Genomic DNA, 18501 nt, shown 5'->3' with positions numbered 1-18501 from the left:
CTAAAAAAGGAACCAGATTCCACCTGGTCAGATCAGATTTAATTTTGGAAAATAGTGGGTCATAATTTTCTGATATAATCATGTTCAGGTGTTTTGGAATATTCACACCTAGATATTTAATTGACTTAGATTCTCAATTGACTTTAAATTCCTCTCTGATGGGTTGGCTAGGAGAATAATTAAATGTCAAAATTTGAGATTTGTGGGTGTTTAGTTTATAACCTGATAATAAACCATATTCCCTCAGGGTAGTGAGCAATTCTGGAAGGGAGGAGGATGGGTGCCCCAAGTATATCAACATATCATCAGCGAACAGGGCAATCTTGTGTTCTTCTTGCGACACCATGATCCCCTTTATCTTCTCATTCTGCCTTATCCACTGACTCAAGGGCTCTATAAAGATGGCAAACAAGAGCGGGGACACAGGGCAACCCTGTCGACATCCCCTTTCTAGCTCAAAATTATTTGATAATCCTCCATTAATCCGAATTTTAGCTGTTGGTTTATAGTACAGAGCTTGTATTATTTTAACAAAATCATCATGGAACTGGAACCTCTCTAATGTCTTAAATAAGAATGACCAATCAACAGAGTCGAAGGCCTTCTCTGCATCTAACCCTAACAAGACAGCCTATAATTTGTTTTTATTTATATGATTAATTACATGTAGTGTCCACCTATCATTGTCCTGTGTTTGCCTCTGTCTAATGAACCCTGTTTGATCCAACTGTATAATATCTGGAAGTATTGTTTCTAAGCATTTTGCTAGAATTGATGTGAAGAGTTTATAATCCTGGTTCATCAAACTAATTGGACGGTAATTAGAACAATCTGCCTTATCTTTACCATCTTTCGGTATTACAGTAATGATCGCTTCCCTCCAAGATGGAGGAATCTCTCCTTTTTTAATTACCCAGTTGAATGTTCTCAGTAACAATGGTGATAGTGAATCACTGAAAGTCTTATACCACTCTGCTGTAAACCCATCGGAACCTGGTGACTTATTAGGTTTGAGTCTAGAGATTGCCTTTTGAAGTTCTTCTATAGTCACATTAGCCAGCAAGACTTTATTCTGGTCTTCTGCAATTCTGGGGAGATTAAGTGAAGCAAGCAGAGATTCAGGTGACTTATCCCCCTTACTGGCCATCCGGGTATATACGTTTTTGTAATATTTTTCAAAACTGCTATGAATGTCCTTAAAGTCAAGTTTCATTTGTTTGTTGATTGGGTCTTTGATTTTATGTATTACCCTCTCTGCTTGTTGTTTTTTTAATTTATAAGGCAGAATTTTAGCAGATTTAGTACCTACTTCTAGTGTTGCTTTCGTCAACGGAAATTATGACGAAATATCTTCGTCAACGAACCTTTATCACATGACGAAAAACAGACGAGACGAAACGAAAATGCTGGTCACGTGACGATAACAATAATAAAATGTGTAATCCCATTTTGTTGACGAATAAAAACGAGACGAAAATATTTTGCCTTTTTTGTTTTTAGGGACCGAGCGCAGACCAGCGCGAAGCCCTATTGTATTTGTCCGGATTATTAGGGCCCGAGCGCTGACCAGCGCGAAGCCCTATTGTATCTGTCCGGATTATTATTTTTCTTCTCCCAAAACAACGCCCTTTTTGACCCCCTGAACGTGCCTTAAAAGTCACCAAAGTTTGCACGCAAGCCAGACCCGGCGAAAATTTTTGATATTTTATGGTTTGCAAAAATGGGCGTGCCAAAATGGCTCTCTAGCGCCCCCTATTGAATATAAAAATGTGAGAGATTGACGTACATGAACGAAATTTGGTATATATATGTATCATGTCCAGACGCACAAAAAAGTCAATGGGGCCCATGTCACTCCAACAGGAAGTCGGCCATTTTGAAAAATATGTGCGATTTTGGCGTTTTCCACTCCTCGTACTTTAACGAACTAGTCCTAGAGATTTCATCTCATCCACTTCAAATTCACACAGACTCATCTTGAGACATTGGAGATGAAAAGTTATCAAAAGCTTTTTCGTCCGTCATTCCTAGTTGCCGTGGTGACGCGGCGAATTTCGATGCTTCGCCATGAAATTTCAAACCCTCATAACTTGACTCCACATAGTCTGAGCTTTACCAAATTTAATATGCTTGTTCAGCGTCCTGGTCTGAACACATGTACAGTCTCATATTTAGTGACAGTCATAGCGCCACCTACTGGCAACAGGAAGTCACTTGCGTAATATTTTCATTAATTACTCCCATAATCTTAAGTGTTTACACCTGAAATTGACTCAGCTGAGGCATAAGACCTTGGTGATGCTACATTCTGCAATTCGTGACCCATCATCAAATACCGTTGCCATGGCAACGCATTCAACGCCATGAAAATACGATTACAGTTTTCAGGGGCAAAGGATGCCTCCACAGTAACGAAACTCAACACACACGTCTGGAGTGGGTTCATTTAACATCCTATATACTTCAATGGAATGGGCGTGACTAATCGGCTCAATAGCGCCCCCTTGAATATTTCAAAATTGAACCTCAGCCTTCCTGATTGACGTAGAAGAATGAAACTCAGTAGGTTTATGTATCATCTCCAGACGCACAAAAACGCCATTTGGACCCATACCCTAAGTCCAACAGGAAGTCGGCCATCTTGGGAAAAATGCTCAATTTTGGTGAATTTTGTGGTCATTTCCAGGCCTCATATTTGAACGCACTAGTCCTAGAGATTTCATCCCATCCACTTCAAATTCACACAGAGTCAGCTTGAGACATTGGAGATGACAAGTTATCAAAAGCTTTTTTATGACTTCTTCCTGTTGGGCGTGGCTGTGCAAACAATTTCGATGCTTCGCCATGAAGCAGGAAGTCCTTATAACTCCTACAGACATTGTCCCACCTACACCAAATTGCTCACGCATGTAGAGGGTCCCGCCCTGAACACATCTATGCATCAATACTGCTTCATATACACAGCGCCACCTACTGGACACAGGAAGTCAGCCTCATATGACAAACATTATCCGATTTACATGAAATTTAGAGGATGTCTTCTCTACATCATACACTGCAACATGACATGTAATTGGTGGGTGATCTCTAGCGCCACCTAGTGGACACATGCAATGTGACTTAGCCCCATCACACAGTGTTCATTACAAGCCCCGGTGCCAAGACGTCTACGTGCCCGCTGTGTCTGCCATGTGACTGCAGCATGCACCGACATGCGCGTACAAGGCGGTGCGTGGGGGCGCGAGGGCCCGTTCATCACTGCTTGCAGTTTTAATTCTCTTTATTCATCTGACAAAGTAACGGCCTTTTTGCCCCCCTAAACGTGCCCCAAAAGTCACCAAAGTTGGCATGCAAGCCAGACCTGGCGAAAAATTTGATATTTTATGGTTTGCATAAATGGCCGTGCTAAAATGGCTCTCTAGCGCCCCCTGCAAAATCAATAAAATCGAGCCCCTCGCCATAGATTGACATAGAGAAACGAAACTCTGTACACGTGTTCATCATGTCAAGATGCACCAAAAAGTCTATGGGTCCCATGACGTCACTCCAATAGGAAGTCGGCCATTTTGAATCAAAATATTGATTTCTGTGCCGATTTTGCCATCATATTTGAACGAACTAGTCCTAGAGATTTCATCCCATCCACTTCAAATTCACACAAAGTCATCTTGAGACATTGGAGATGAAAAGTTATCAAAAGCTTTTTCGCCCGTCATTCCTGGTTGCCGTGGTGAAGCGGCGAATTTCGATCCTTCGCCATGAAATTTCAAACCCTCATAACTTGACTCCACATGGTCTGAGCTTTTCCAAATTTGATATGCTTGTTCAGCGTCCTGGTCTGAACACATGTACAGTCTCATATTTAGTGACAGTCATAGCGCCCCCTAGTGGCAACAGGAACTCACTTTCTTTATTTGTTCACTAATTACTCCCATAATCTTAAGTATTTCCACCTGAAATTGACTCAGCTGAGACATGAGACCTTGGTGATGCTACATTCTGCAACTCGTGACCCATCATCAAATACGGTTGCCATGACAACGCATTCAACGCCATGAAATACGATTACAGTTTTCAGGGGTAAAGGATGCCTCCACGGTAACGAAACTCAACACACACGTCTGGAGTGGGTTCATTTAACATCCTATATACTTCAATGGGATGGGCGTGACTAAATGGCTCAATAGCGCCCCCTTGAATATTTCAAAATTGAACCTCAGCCTTCCCGATTGACATAGAAGAATGAAATTCGGTAGGTTTATGTATCATCTCCAGATGCACAAAAATGCCATTTGGACCAATACCCTAAGTCCAACAGGAAGTCGGCCATCTTGGGAAAAATATTCAATTTTGGTGAGTTGGTGGGTCATTTCCAGGCATCATATTTGAACGAACTAGTCCTAGGGATTTCATCCCATCCACGTCAAATTCACACAGAGTCATCTTGAGACATTGGAGATGAAAAGTTATCAAAAGCTTTTTCGCCCGTCATTCCTGGTTGCCGTGGTGAAGCGGCGAATTTCGATGTCTCGCCATGAAATTTCGAACCCTCATAACTTGACTCCACATGCTCTGAGCTTTTCCAAATTTAATATGCTTGTTCAGCGTCCTGGTCTGAACACATGTACAGTCTCATATTTAGTGACAGTCATAGCGCCCCCTAGTGGTAACAGGAAGTCACTTGCTTCATTCTTTCACTAATTACTCCCATAATTGTAAGTATTTACACCTGAAATTGACACAGCTGACATATAAGACCTTGGTGATGCTATATTCTCCGACTGACACACAGCCCGACATGCGTGGGGGCGCGAGGGCCCGTTCATCACTGCTTGCAGCTTTAATGTTTTTATTGTATCTTATTAAAATGCAAGATATTTTTTCTGACTGATTTATTGCCCAATATCAGCGTGTATCTCACGTCTCCCCCCCCCCCCGAGTCTTTGTTGTCACTTTGTAGCCGCTCCACAGAGGGCACATGGCTAATTAATATGCACGTGCTGACCATATATGGTTGTGTCCAGGCGTTCCGGGACGCAGTATGAGGTGTGTTTGGCACCTGGCTAAGTAAACTCGTGAGAAGGGGTAAATTCACTAATAGATGAACCCTTTGGCTTTGTTTAGCTAATATATTGAAGCCACTGGGGTCTTCTATTATCAGATTTACCTCTCCCTCTAGGTTAACTAACCCAAGTTTGTCACTTAACCACTTTTATGGAATACCTCTCTGGACTATTGTTTTTGTTGTTATTTGTGACAACCAGTCTTAAAATAACACCTCCAGGAGGTTACAGTTTCATCTCTCTACCACTAGGTACTTATACTATATTGACGGGGTTAGATAGAATAACATTACTGAAAAGAGATTAATACAGTTTTCTTTGACTAAAACTAGACTAAAATAGTCAGGGACAATTCTGACTAAAACTAGACTAAAATGCTCAGACTTTTCGTCGACTAAAACTTGACTAGCTTGACACAAAGACTAGACTAAAACTTAAAGTAAAATAGGCCGCCAAAACCAACACTATCTACTTCATAATACTTCTGTTTCAAAAAGGTTAGTTTCTTCTGAATATCAACCTCGTAAATTACTTTGATCTGATCTTTAATTTCCTTAATTTTCTGCATAGTTTCTTTTTTATGTTTTTTTCCCAAATTTTCTAATTCTTTTTCTAGTTTATTCAATTTTTCCTGTCTGAGCCTCTTTTGTAGGGCCAATTTCGCAATGATTTTCCCTCTCAAGACAGCTTTACCTGCGTCCCATACCATAAGTGGGGATACCTCCCCATTATCATTTTCTGACAGGTATAACTGAATTTCCTCTTGAAGCTCGTCCTTCATTTTTCCTTTAAGTACATTTAAATTAAGTCTCCAGGAAAAAGTATTTTTGTTAGTTTTCAAATTTAAATCTAAGTAAAACGGCCTGTGGTCCGACAAGTCCATTATCCCAATTTTACAAGACCTTATAAAACCAATATCTTTACTGTACATAAAAAAAATAATCCTCGAGTAAGTTTTATGAGGTGGAGAGTAAAAGGTGTAGTCTCTAGTTGTAGGATTGAACTCCCTCCATACGTCACAAATGCCCATCTCTCATCATTCTTCTCACCTTATTACTTACTGTGTTAGTCTGAGTGAAATTTGACACATCCCACTTAGGCTTCAGTCTCAAATTAAAGTCACCACCACAGATCACCATTCCCTGGGCTTTTGTAATCATTAGATCAAAGATTTGTCTATAAAACCCCCACATTGCACCTGGGGGTGAATATACATTTAAGAGAGTGGCATCTGACCCTTCTAATTTTCCTACTAGCATATTATACCTTCCTTCTTTGTCCAAGATTTCTGATATCTTTTCAAAAATTACTCTTTTCGATATCAGTGTTGCTACCCCCCTTCTGTGCCCTGTTTTATAGGACGACGAGTAAACCTGGTTAAAGCCCTGCCTTTAAAGTTTAGCGTGTTCAGTATCAGATAAATGGGTCTCTTGCAGGAATATTATATCTACCTTGTCTTTTTTCATTTTGCCCAGAATTTTACTTCTTTTTACCGGATTAAGTACACCCTTCACATTGTAAGAGGCCAATTTAAGTGGAACTTTTCGACTTTCCATTATAAATCAGGTGTCACTTTTAATCTTACTACCCCCCCCCCCTCCACTCAAACGCTATAAGAACACGAACACAAAAAAGAACATGACTAGAACAGTCCCAAGAAAACATGAACTTAATACTTTTTACCAGTGACTCAAGTTGAACCTCCTGTTTTGAGGTCTCCTTTGTGACCCTGATGGAGCCGAAATGTTTTGCCAGCTCAGAGGGAAAACCTCCACTCGTCTCCAGCTGTGGAGGGCCCTCCTTTAAGTTTTCAAAATGATCCTTGTTTTAGCTCAGTCAGATCTTCCCCAATCATACATGTTATATTATCTAACTACTACTATGCCTCCTTACCGTGGAGAGTTCGCGCCGAGATATAACAAGTTCAGCGGTCAGTCCGTCTGAAAACGTCCAGTCTCTTTTTAAAACCATCCTGCGGGGACCGGACTTTGCGCCACATCAGGTTTTCCACTCTGTCAGCCCAGCTCGCCGGTGGTTTATATATCGTCACGGACAAACCTCTCTTCACCATGTCCGTCATGGCCTCCTCTGCAGACTTGTACAGGCACGTCTCTCCCTCGCAAAACACCCTCATTCTGGCTGGAAAAGGAGTTTGGAACCGTGTGTTATTCTCCTGCAGCACCTTTTTCGCCTCCACGTATTCCCGGCGCTTCTTGAGGGTCTCCGGTGCATAGTCGTGATCCACAAAAACTTTTCTCTCTTGATGTAGAAACCCCTTTTCCCGCCATACCAGTTTCAGAATTTCTTCTTTAGTTTTGCTGCTGGAGAACTTGACAACTATAGATCTCGGGGGAGACTCGGCCGGTGGCTTCGGTCCCAGTGCGCAATGCGCACGTTCAATCCCCAGGTCGTGGGTTGGAGGCAGCTCCAGTTTCTCCCTCAGATTTTCCACGAATGTTATCATCGATATGGAGTTGCTCTCCGACCCCTCCTCTATGCCGTGAATTCTTATATTCTCCCGTCTTGCTCTTCCCTCTTGATCCGTTAGCTTATTTTACAATTTAGCCTGCAGCTTTAGCAGTTCCCTCGTAGCCTCCTCCAGCCCCTGCACCCTTTCCTCTGTCTCTGAAATTCGCGTCTCGATTTCCTCGACTCTGTTGTTAGTTGCCTTAATGTCCTCTCGTATCTCTCGGAGAGTGTCTATGTTTCCACGCCGAAACTCTCTCAGCTCTTGCAATATCATCTGCAGGTTAACCACGTCCGCATCCACCTGTAGCTCCGCCATGTCAGGAGGGCTAACATTAGCTGCGTCGTCCTTGTCCGACTCTTCCTCGGCTGTTTGAGCTCTTTCCTTCGTCTGTGAAACGGTTTTTTTGTTTTGTTTTGGGCATATTGTAAACGCCTCTTAAACTTCTTCTGTTAATATGAAACAAACTCTCAAAAAAATTACGGCGTTTTCTTGATGATCAAGGAGCTCCAATAATATGCTGCCTACGGCATGGCTGCCAGACCGGAAGTCTTTGGGGCATTTTTGAGCTTCATATACAGCAGATTTGGATTCAGCACCCCTTAATACCCCTACAAATGTATATTATGAATATTCACATAAAGCCTTCGGGGTTCTGATTTTGTGAAAACTGACCCTGTCTAATAATAGAGGGGTCCGGTTCGGGTTCAAGTATGGTTCTTTCTATTATATTTTTGCCTTTTTGAGTTTGGGCACAGGTTTTTGGATCTGTGAAGACCTCTAATTACTATAATTACTAGTGCCTAATCAATCAATCAATCAATCATTATTTTTATATAGCGCCAAACCACAACAAAGTCATCTCAAGGCACTTTACACATAGAGCAGATCTAAACCATACTCTTCAGGTTTTAATTTTAAAGAGACCCAACATTCCCAAATGAGCAAGCACTTGGTGACAGTGGTAAGAAAAAACTCCCTTTTAACAGGAAGAAACCTCAGGCAGAACCAGACTCAGAGTGGGCAGCGATCTGCCTCAACCAGTTGGGGTTGAGAGGAGAGAAAGGAAGGATAGGAGAGAGAAGCACAATGAAAATCAACACTGAAGCTAGAAGGTCCGGGACTGGAGTCTGTCTTCTGGATGTCTACAGGCCCAGATTACCTGTGAGACGAGAAAGCACAGACAACTCCAGGGAAGAAGTTTAGGTTATTGAATGTATTAGTGATACATGAATGTTAATGGAGATAGATGAATGGACAGAGAGAGAGAGAGAGAGAGAGAGGAGCTCAGTGCATCATGGGAGTCGAAGTCCCCCGGCAGTCTAAGCCTATAGCAGCATAAACTAGGAGGTGGTCCGGGACAAGCCTGGCTGGCCCTAATTATAAGCTTTATAAAAGAGGAAAGTTTGAAGCCTACTCTTAAACATAGAGAGGGTGTCTGCCCCCCGGACCTGATCTGGGAGATGGTTCCACAGCAGAGGAGCCTGATAACTGAAGGCTCTGCCTCACATTCTACTTTTAGAGATACTAGGAACCACAAGTAGGCCTGCATGCTGGGAGTGCAGTGTTCTAGTAGGTACATACGGTACTATGAGCTCTTTGAGATATGATGGAGCCTGGCCATTAAGAGCTTTGAAAGTGAGGAGAAGGATTTTAAATTATATTCTAGATTTTACAGGAAGCCAATGCAGTGAAGCTAAAATGGGAGTAATATGATCTCTTTCTAGGTTTTGTCAGAACGCATGCAGCTACATTCTGGACCAGCTGGAAAGTCTTTAGAGACTTGTTAGGACAGCCTGATAATAATGAATTACCATAATCTAGCCTCGAAGTAACAAATGCGTGGACTAGTTTTTCAGCATCATTTTGAGACAGGATATGTCTGATTTTTGCAATGTGGTTTTTCCCTACAGTGAGTGAGGCGGATAGTGTGGTGAAAGTGGCGGAGTGGCAGCAGACCTACTATGCCTCAGACTCTGGCATCCAATCAGGAGCCACCACAGTACAGGATGATGAGAGCAACACTGAGTACAGTGGTAGTAAGAAGTACATTGGCAGTACTACAGCTAGTACTACCACTGCTCCTGCTACTACCACTTCTGGGGGAGGTGGAGACACAGCGGCTGGTGGACTAGAGAGCCCCACAGGTGAGACTTTCCACAATGCTGCCAGTGATTTATATGTTTGCCCATCGATCTGTCCGACACATATGATTATCTCAGGCATGAGTGAATGAATTTTGATTAAACTGCATTTTAGTAATAGTAACAGTAATTATAAAACATGTCATTGTTATCTAATACAGTTAAAATGTGAAGTTGGTTATGAGTGTAGCAGCAGTTTGTACTCCTTCAGAAGAAACCATTCCCCACTATTCATTAATTTTAAGTATGAAATCAACTTCCACAACGAGATAACTTTCTGTTTTATCCTCACGACACTCTGCTCTGCTTCCTGCTTATCACCTGACATGTCTCTTCCAGGAAATAATCCCTCAAAAACATGTCACCTAACAAACTGTATTCAAACTGTATTGTCACACACATGCTGTTAGTTCAGACAGAGTTGTTTCAAGCTTGGTCTGACACCATGACACAAATCAAATGAACAAACAAAAAAACTGATAATATGCGTAGCAAAATGTCAACAAAATGTAGAGGGTACTGAGTAGGCTATAACTTGGGACTATGAGCCATAAATTACAACATTTTGCTGCCATTTTTCATCCCTAAAACGCCCTACAGTCTTCACATACAATTGAGTTATAGTTTTTTACCTATGAACTAATGTATCCAAAGCCTAACATATCTTATTCCTCTGAGGCTGTTTACTGTCGATTTTAAATAGCATTTTAGAGATGCGTCCAGCTGACTGCTTTTGTTCAGATTTCATTGCTGCCTACTTGGTCAAAGGTCAAAGGTCCCTGTGCATGTCGCAGGGCAAGCGCCAAATTTGTTTTGCACAGGCTGGCTAAGAAAACTAAAATGTGTTTTGTTAAACAGCAGGAGCTAAGGCTGCCTGTCAGAGACAGAGGCTAAACTGAGGGGCTGATTAAAAGGCCACTACAAAATAAATAAGGAGGTTTTCGAACTGTGAATCATGCAAAGCTACTTTAGTGGAGTCCAATATGGAGCTGGAAATTTGTTCTAACTAATTAGTTATAAGAAGTCCCCTTTAAGTAGCTAAAGCCAAAATGTAAGTGTATTATTCATGTTTGACAAACAGTAGCTGTGTGTTGTAGTGGAATGATGAAGAGAACAATTAATTGATTTGAGCAAATTTTACTAAATGGAACTACTTTCTATTTTTTCATCACTGGTTTTACAGAACTACATCAAATACTCTAATCAGAATTCAGACTGATCTGATGTGCAAAGCTTTGACAGGGCATTTACTTCCATTGATGTTATAGTTCTTCATGACCGGGTGACTCAACATATATAACGGGCATCCATAGGCTTGTCTTTAACTCCAAGAATGTTACTTTATTACACACACTTGTAGCCTGCATTACATGCACTCCGGTAGGCTGGGAACTAGACACATCAAACCTAGTATTGCTCCGCCTACACATCACTAACATCATCATGACAGTATAAGTGCGCGGCACTATATACTACAATTGAATTTACAAATAATAATAATGAATAATAAAAAGAAGTCTACTTGTATGTACTAATTAAGATTTGTTGCTTTGTTAGCTTGGTTGTTAGCAACTTGCAAACTGCCTTAATCTCATCACAAATTTAGACATGCTTTCTGCATATTTGCATTTGAGAGTTTTAGGGGTACCAAAGTGTATTCTGTTTATGTTAGCCTGGGTTAATCCTTGCTCTCATTCCAGTGAAATTCTACTTTGCTCAGAAAGTTAGCATGGCCACCCCTACTAAATAAATATCAGGTTTAACAGCAGTTTCTAAGTTTCCTGTGTGTGAGGATAAGTCATTGCTTATTGAGGGCAGAAGGTGATTAATTTTGTCCCTAATAGTTAGAATTTTATCATTAAAGAAACTCGTGAAGTCATCACTACTGAGCGTTAGGAATACATAGATCAGTAGTGTTATGACTCTTTGTCAGCTTAGTCAAGTGCTAAAATAATAAATAAACCTGGAACTGTTTTTATTCTCCTCTATTAATGATGAGTAAATGGTAGCTCTGGCGTTACAGAGGGCTTTCTTATACATTTTAAGACTGTTTTGTCAGACTCCGCAAGATTCTTCCAGTTTGGTGGAAAGCCATGTTCTAATTTTCGTGAAGTTTGCTTTAATTGCTGAGTTTGAGAATTGTAACATGGAGCTGTTCTGTTGTTTTATTATCTTCTTTTTTTTAAAGGAACGATGGAGTCCAGAGTTGATTGCAATAAGCCTGTAGCACTATTAACAAATTGATCAATCTGGAAGGCACTAAAATCAGAATAAGGAATATCTGTTGTATTGAGACATGGTATTGAATTCAGTACAGATGGAATTATTTCCTTAAATTTATTTGCTCTATATAATGCCTCATTTGTAAATATCTGTAGAAATCCTGATTGTTTAAGCCATATTGGTTCTTTAGATCCTGAAAACTTTTAATAACCGTCTTCTTCTAAATTAATTTTAATGCTGAAACTATCTTAACATATTGCATTGTCCACTGAGAAGAAAAGGAATGTCAGCTGTTTTGTTAGTGATCAAGTCACGACAGCATAGGCTCTACTGACATTGGTTCCCTAAAATAAATGGGTCAGTCAGGCCCCTACTAGCCGATATATTTGGGACAGGTGTCTGATGACAATGCCCATTGAATAGGCTGATAACAGTTAAATGAGGTGTAAAACACTAGAACACTATTCCAGCTGGTGCTCATGTGAAAATGTAAAGGATGTGTTATACAAGTGATAAAAGTGAATGTTCTCTGTTGCACAATAGCAGATAGGCAGCCTAAGCATCAGAATGTGTTGAGTGCAGGTTGGACTCCCCCTTGTTCTCCGGAGAGTTTATACCAGCCCCAAATCGCTTATTATTCATACAGAATGCACTCTGAAAATATTGTACCATCATTACTTAAATAAATAATAGATTTAATTAGCATATTTCTGACTCATTCCATTTGCGGTATGAAGTAGGAAGAAAAAATTCTCATTGATTTTCTTAATTGCTTCTACACATCAATACGTTTTCCTGGACGGCTGAGGATTAGACTACTACATGCCACAGTTGAGACAAAATGCTGTAGTTGGCTATAGCTTTGTCAGTTTGGAATGATATAAACACCCAAGAAGCATATAATAAATATGTTTTCATACCTGCAGATAACTCCTATATTAGTTAGTAAATCTTTGCCATGAAGGTTTGGCTAAACATTGACTGTATTAAGTTCTTCATTGATGTGTATGGTGCACAAATAACAAGGTGAGGTGAAATGAGATGAAACAAAAGGTGTGGACATACTTAAATGAAATAATTAAGTGAACCAAATGTTCAGACTCAAAAACATCGCTCTTACTTGGAGACAGTCAGGCATAATTAATGGTAAATGGACGCATTTGTATAGTGCCTTTCTAGTCTTCCAACTGCTCAAGGTGCTTTTACACTAAAAGCCACATTCGCCAATTCACATGCTGATGGCAGCCTGCCATGCAAGGTGCCTGCTCATCAGGGGCTAATCATTTACACACCAATGGCACAGCCTTCAGACGATAAGATAAGAAGTCCTTTATTAATCCCTTGGGGGGGAAATTGTCACCTTCTCACAGGTATTGCTTAAATATTGATATGCTATGTATTAAACGTATTGAAACAGATTCAATGTACTCGTGGTTTACAGAAACATACAATGCCAATCCAAGTAAGTTATCTATGTCGCTGCATTTTTTATTTTGGAAAACCACTAGACATTATGTAATTCTAGGATTTCCCACACCTGTGGTGGAAACAGAACTCTTTAGTATGAAGGTACTCATTAACACTAGGGTGTTTTTGTGTCAATAATTGCAACAGCATCTTACTTGTAGGATTGACACCACAGTGAAAGTGTTTTCATCTTGCTTTAAACATTACAGTGATTACATTAGACATTACACACCAAATCTGCAATTTCCCATTTTTAGCCCATTTGTTGCAAATAATGCAGAACTGTCCCTGATGCTTTTTCAAATGGCACTTTTCCACTACACAGTTCCAGCACTACTCGGCTCGACTCGACACAACCTTTTCCATTAGGAGGTACCTACTCAATGTGGGCGGGGTCGTCATAGCACGGCTCTGCGAAACTGCTGTGACTTCGTTTTATATGCGACACAAACACATACACAATGGAGGACATGGAGGCGATGGTGTACTTGCTGCTGTATGTGGCTTTTGTCACACAAAGCAAGAAAATTGAGCCGTATTTAAAAATGCCAGGTTTGATTCTTGTGTGGGACAGCTCATGACTCTTCCAGCGACAACTCTTCTGACCAATCAGTGGCCGGCAGTCTGTCAACGTCACATTTAGTGTCGGCTCGGCTCACTTGGAACCTCAGCAGAGCAGGTACTAAAAAAGTACCAGTTACCAGGTACGATCCCTAGTGGAAACGCAAAAAAAACCCAGAGTTGAATCGTGCTGGAACTGTGTAGTGGAAAAGCGCCAAAAGTGTGGTGTTGTTAAGATGAGCCCTGAACTTAGGTTAAATATCAGCAGCTCAACTGACAGCACCAAGTGGATACAGCCACACATGGGGGTAAAATGTAAAGATGTGCGTGGGGCAGATCTGGTATATTTTCAGTATTGGCTTAACCTGGTCAAATGCAGATACTTTCCTTTACGTGCTTTACTGTGTTTTGTCCACCTCAGTTTAAAAATTTGAGTGTGTTAGGGCTAGTTGATTCGGTGGGTGAGTTGTTACACTCCTTAGTGGATTCTGACTTCCATGGCCACCATTCTGCTGTCTATGTCGACCAACACCTTTTCTGGGGCCTGATGAGTGTCGACATTGGGCGCCTTAACCCTGCTTTGAACACTCGTTTTTTTCAAAGTAAACACTTCGGACCCCGCGGGACACTAGAGCATTGAGGGGGCGCTGATAGGCAGGCGCTGGGATAAATGGTAGCTCGTCTCACAGCGGACCGTTACCCTGATCCAAGATTCAACTACGAGCTTTTTAACTGCAGCAACTTTAACATGTGATTGGAGCTGGAATTACCGTGGCTGCTGGCACCAGACTTGCCCTCCTATTGATCCTCATTAAAGGATTTAAAGTAATCATTCTGATTACAGAGCCTCAAAAGAGTCCTGTATTGTTATTTTGTCACTATCTCCCCAAGTTGGAGTGGGTAATTTGCACGGCTGCTGCCTTCCTTGGATGTGGTAGCTGTTTCTCAGGCTCCCTCTCTGTAATCGAACCCTGATTCTGTTACCCGTGGTCAAGGAATCTACCATTGAAAGTTGATAGGGCAGACATTTCAATGAAATGTTGCTGCCACGAGGGCCAGAGATTGGCTTGAGGTTAACTAGAGTCACCAAAACGAATGCATTTAAGTCTCTCAAGTCTATCTGCTCAGCCTACTTTTTGGATTTTACATGCCTGTTCCAGAAAGACCTTTTTGCAGCCCTGCTTTCACTTTGGTCTCTTCATTTGTGTCCACCTTCTCTACTCTTCATGAGGTCTCCATTTATTAACTGCTCCTGAGGCAGACACATTGACTCTGCATTGTTTGGTCCAGATTCAGAGCAGTACTTAAAACACAAGCTCAAGAGTTGCAACATTAGATATTTATTGTTCAAGGATGTGAGACATACAGTGGCCCTGAAGTGCAAAACACAACAGCAAAAAGGTACATGGTAGGTAGGTGCCTACCATGTACCTTTTGCTGTTGTTACCTTTTCTGATTTGAGTCTCTCTAATGCTGTTGTTTTTTTCTAAAAGGGGGAGGTCCTTAAAAGTAAGAGTAATTTACTCTTACTTTTAAGGACCTCCCCACTGATTTTAAGACTATGGTTTTACTTAAACCATAGTCTTAAAATCAGTCATAGAGGGCTCACTGTCATGCTCAGAGTTCCTTGTTTTCCACCTCAATCCAGCCCTCACCACCAGGTGTCCCTCTTCACCTCCACCAGCTGAGTTCAGAGGTCTCCAGTGCACTGATGCCTCGGTAGGTTGGCCTGTTCTCACCCCTCACTGAGGCCTTCTGAGCCAGCTCAATGCCTCCAAGTGACTCTGGAATAAAGATAGGGCAATAGGTTGCTCTTTGGCTACTGCAATGTACTTCAGCTTTCAGTAACAGTGTATTGGGAACAGGAACTCACAGCTTTGGGCAGAAGCTCCAATACACTGCTGCGCCGTCCTCTGCTTGGCTGGGGCTACTGGGAATCCTCCCTGGTCTGGATGCTATGTGGCCTCTGTTGACACAGACAAACATTTAAATAAATAAATAAAATTAAATAAATAAATAAATAATAAAAAAAAAACCCTCTCCAGTGTTACTTGTCTACATATATAGGTGGAGGGAAAACCCTCCCCTGTGTCGCCATTGGTTATGTGACCAGCCTCCAACAGTTGATTGGCTGGTGTACCAGTCCATGTCTGCACTGTCTCAATTAAGTTCAGCTGTGTTTCAGTTAACTCAAAACATGCATGAAAAGTTAAAGAAAAGGCTGTACTTAAAACAATAACTATAAATAAAGACAGTAACCAAACACATACAAATAAATTGAATTTATACATGCGGTTAAATAAAATACACACAATAAATGAACTAAAGACAGCTTGAAATACAACACACAAGCTTGCTTGACATATACACAGGAAAAAACATTCCCATTCCTAAGTGCATTTTTTCTACTTATATGACAATATTGTGCATTCTGACCCCTCTGAGCATCACATCTGGAGGAGACTGGATTGACTTGTTTGTCTTCGTGGTCATTTTGCTATCTTAAAAGACAGAAAGAACTAGATATATCACACTATACATATTGAAACATTTTTAACTAATGAATTCAACCTTGTTATGGTCTCATATATGTTCTCATATGCCTTCTGACACACGTACATGTGCACGCATACACACACACACACACACACACACACACACACACACACACATGTTATGTGACCCAGGCTTCATGTCTCTTTGTTTATACACCTTGACATACACACACTAACTGTCTCACATTGTTTCATTTCTTTCTCCATCTGACAGATTTAGATTCTCAGTACTCACTAACCCGAGCTCAGCGTGTCAGGGCCGCCATGTTCCCAGAGACCCTGGTGGAGGGCGAGGCGGCCATGCCCGTTCAATCAGATCCCTCGCAGCAGAGCAACGTTCAACGACTGGCTGAGCCTTCCCAGTTGCTAAAGACAGCCATTGTCCACCTGATAAACTATCAGGACGATGCTGAGCTGGCCACGAGGGCGTTGCCAGAGCTCACCAAGCTTCTTGCTGATGAGGATCCGGTATACCACTGTTACACTGAATTACTCAGGATTTGCTATTTGAGCTTTTATACACATACACATTCTATTGTACGCAGTTATTTCCTTCAATTTCTAGGTTGTGGTGAACAAAGCAGCCATGATAGTCAACCAGCTGACCCGAAAAGAGGCCAGTCGCCGGGTGCTGGTGCAGTCTCCAGCCATGGTGGGCGCTGTGGTGCGTGCCATGACGACAGCAGTTGACATGGAGACAGCTCGCTGTGCAGCCAGTGTGCTCCACAGCCTGTCGCACCAGAGGGAGGGTCTGCTGGCCATATTCAAGTCTGGAGGGATACCAGCGCTGGTCCGCATGCTGAGGTACAAATATTTTGATTATATATGTATGTATATATATATATATATATATATATATATATATATATATATATATATATATATATATGTGTATGTATGTATATGTGTATGTATGTATATATATACAGTGTATATATATATATATATATATATATATATATATATATATGTGTATGTATGTATATGTGTATGTATGTATATATATACAGTGTATATATATATATATATATATCACAGCTGAACTGAAAGAGAAGTAGACCTAAAATACTGATATTATACAGTAGTGAAAAGTTGGGGGGTCTCCTGGGAGCAGTACTGGTTGTACAGTCTTGACAGCTGCAGGGAGGAAGGACCTGCAATATCTCTCCTTCACACACTTTGGGTCTGTAGCTAAAGGGGCTCTCCAGTGTGGTCGAAGTGTCCCACATGGGGTGGGGGTCATGCTCCTACTTAAAATCATAGCAAAGATTTTCATATTCATGGAAATTTGGTCTGTGTAGAAAAAGTAAATTGTAATAAAGATATTTATAAAAGCAGATGGCCTTTCTCAGCTTACACTGAAAATGGACTATTCGAAACTGGCAACTGCATTCTGACAGTTGTATGATGAAAGGTCAGGTATGTATAGGATCAGACTGCAAATAGTGCCATAAGAAAAGTCCACAGATGGTGGAATAATACTTTTTGAATGGGCTACCAAATTATACAGTACTATTAATAAAGTGGAAGTAATAATACAATCAATATTGCTAAAACATACACAGATATGTGTGTTGCAGTGGCAGTGGCTTGGATGAAATAGTCCATAATCTGCAGTGCACAGGGGGTGGTGCATTGACAATGATAAAAACTTCAAGAACATTTTGATCTGAACACACTTTAAGTTTTAAATTTCTAATTTATCTGAATGTGGGACTTTTACATATAAATGAACATCCATTACAGTCAAGCCCTAGCCAAACGAGCTCATGCAATGCTGACTAAGCCAATCGCTGCTAGGTAATTGTCAAAAAAGGCAAATAGGTGTGTATACTTACTCATAGTACTTGAGAAGACACTCCCACCTCACTACATGACACACCCACTTGATAAGGTTTAGGCATGAGTAAGATGGTTGGTATATTTATTAGAAGGTGTTGAGTTGTGTAACATGCAGTTAGGGTAAGAATATGGACGAGGTTGTGTAGTGAAGTGTAAGTCAGCACTCAAAAAAAGCAGTG

General features: G+C 41.0%; 1 protein-coding gene across 1 annotated transcript in view; it reads left to right on the top strand.

The window, feature by feature from the left end:
• The window catches only part of LOC128379599 (junction plakoglobin-like), a 190242-nt gene that overhangs the window by 130546 nt on the left and 41195 nt on the right, over positions 1-18501 (top strand). Inside the window, exons 3-5 of the mRNA XM_053339286.1 lie at positions 9444-9677; positions 16695-16948; positions 17046-17284. Coding sequence (XP_053195261.1) covers positions 9444-9677; positions 16695-16948; positions 17046-17284 — 727 coding nt within the window. The remainder of the gene's footprint in view (positions 1-9443; positions 9678-16694; positions 16949-17045; positions 17285-18501) is intronic.

Source organism: Scomber japonicus, chromosome 18 (genome assembly GCF_027409825.1).
Source record: "Scomber japonicus isolate fScoJap1 chromosome 18, fScoJap1.pri, whole genome shotgun sequence".
Taxonomy (NCBI): domain Eukaryota; kingdom Metazoa; phylum Chordata; class Actinopteri; order Scombriformes; family Scombridae; genus Scomber; species Scomber japonicus.
The sequence above is the reverse complement of the archived record's forward strand: the minus strand, read 5'-3'. Positions and strand labels throughout refer to the sequence as shown.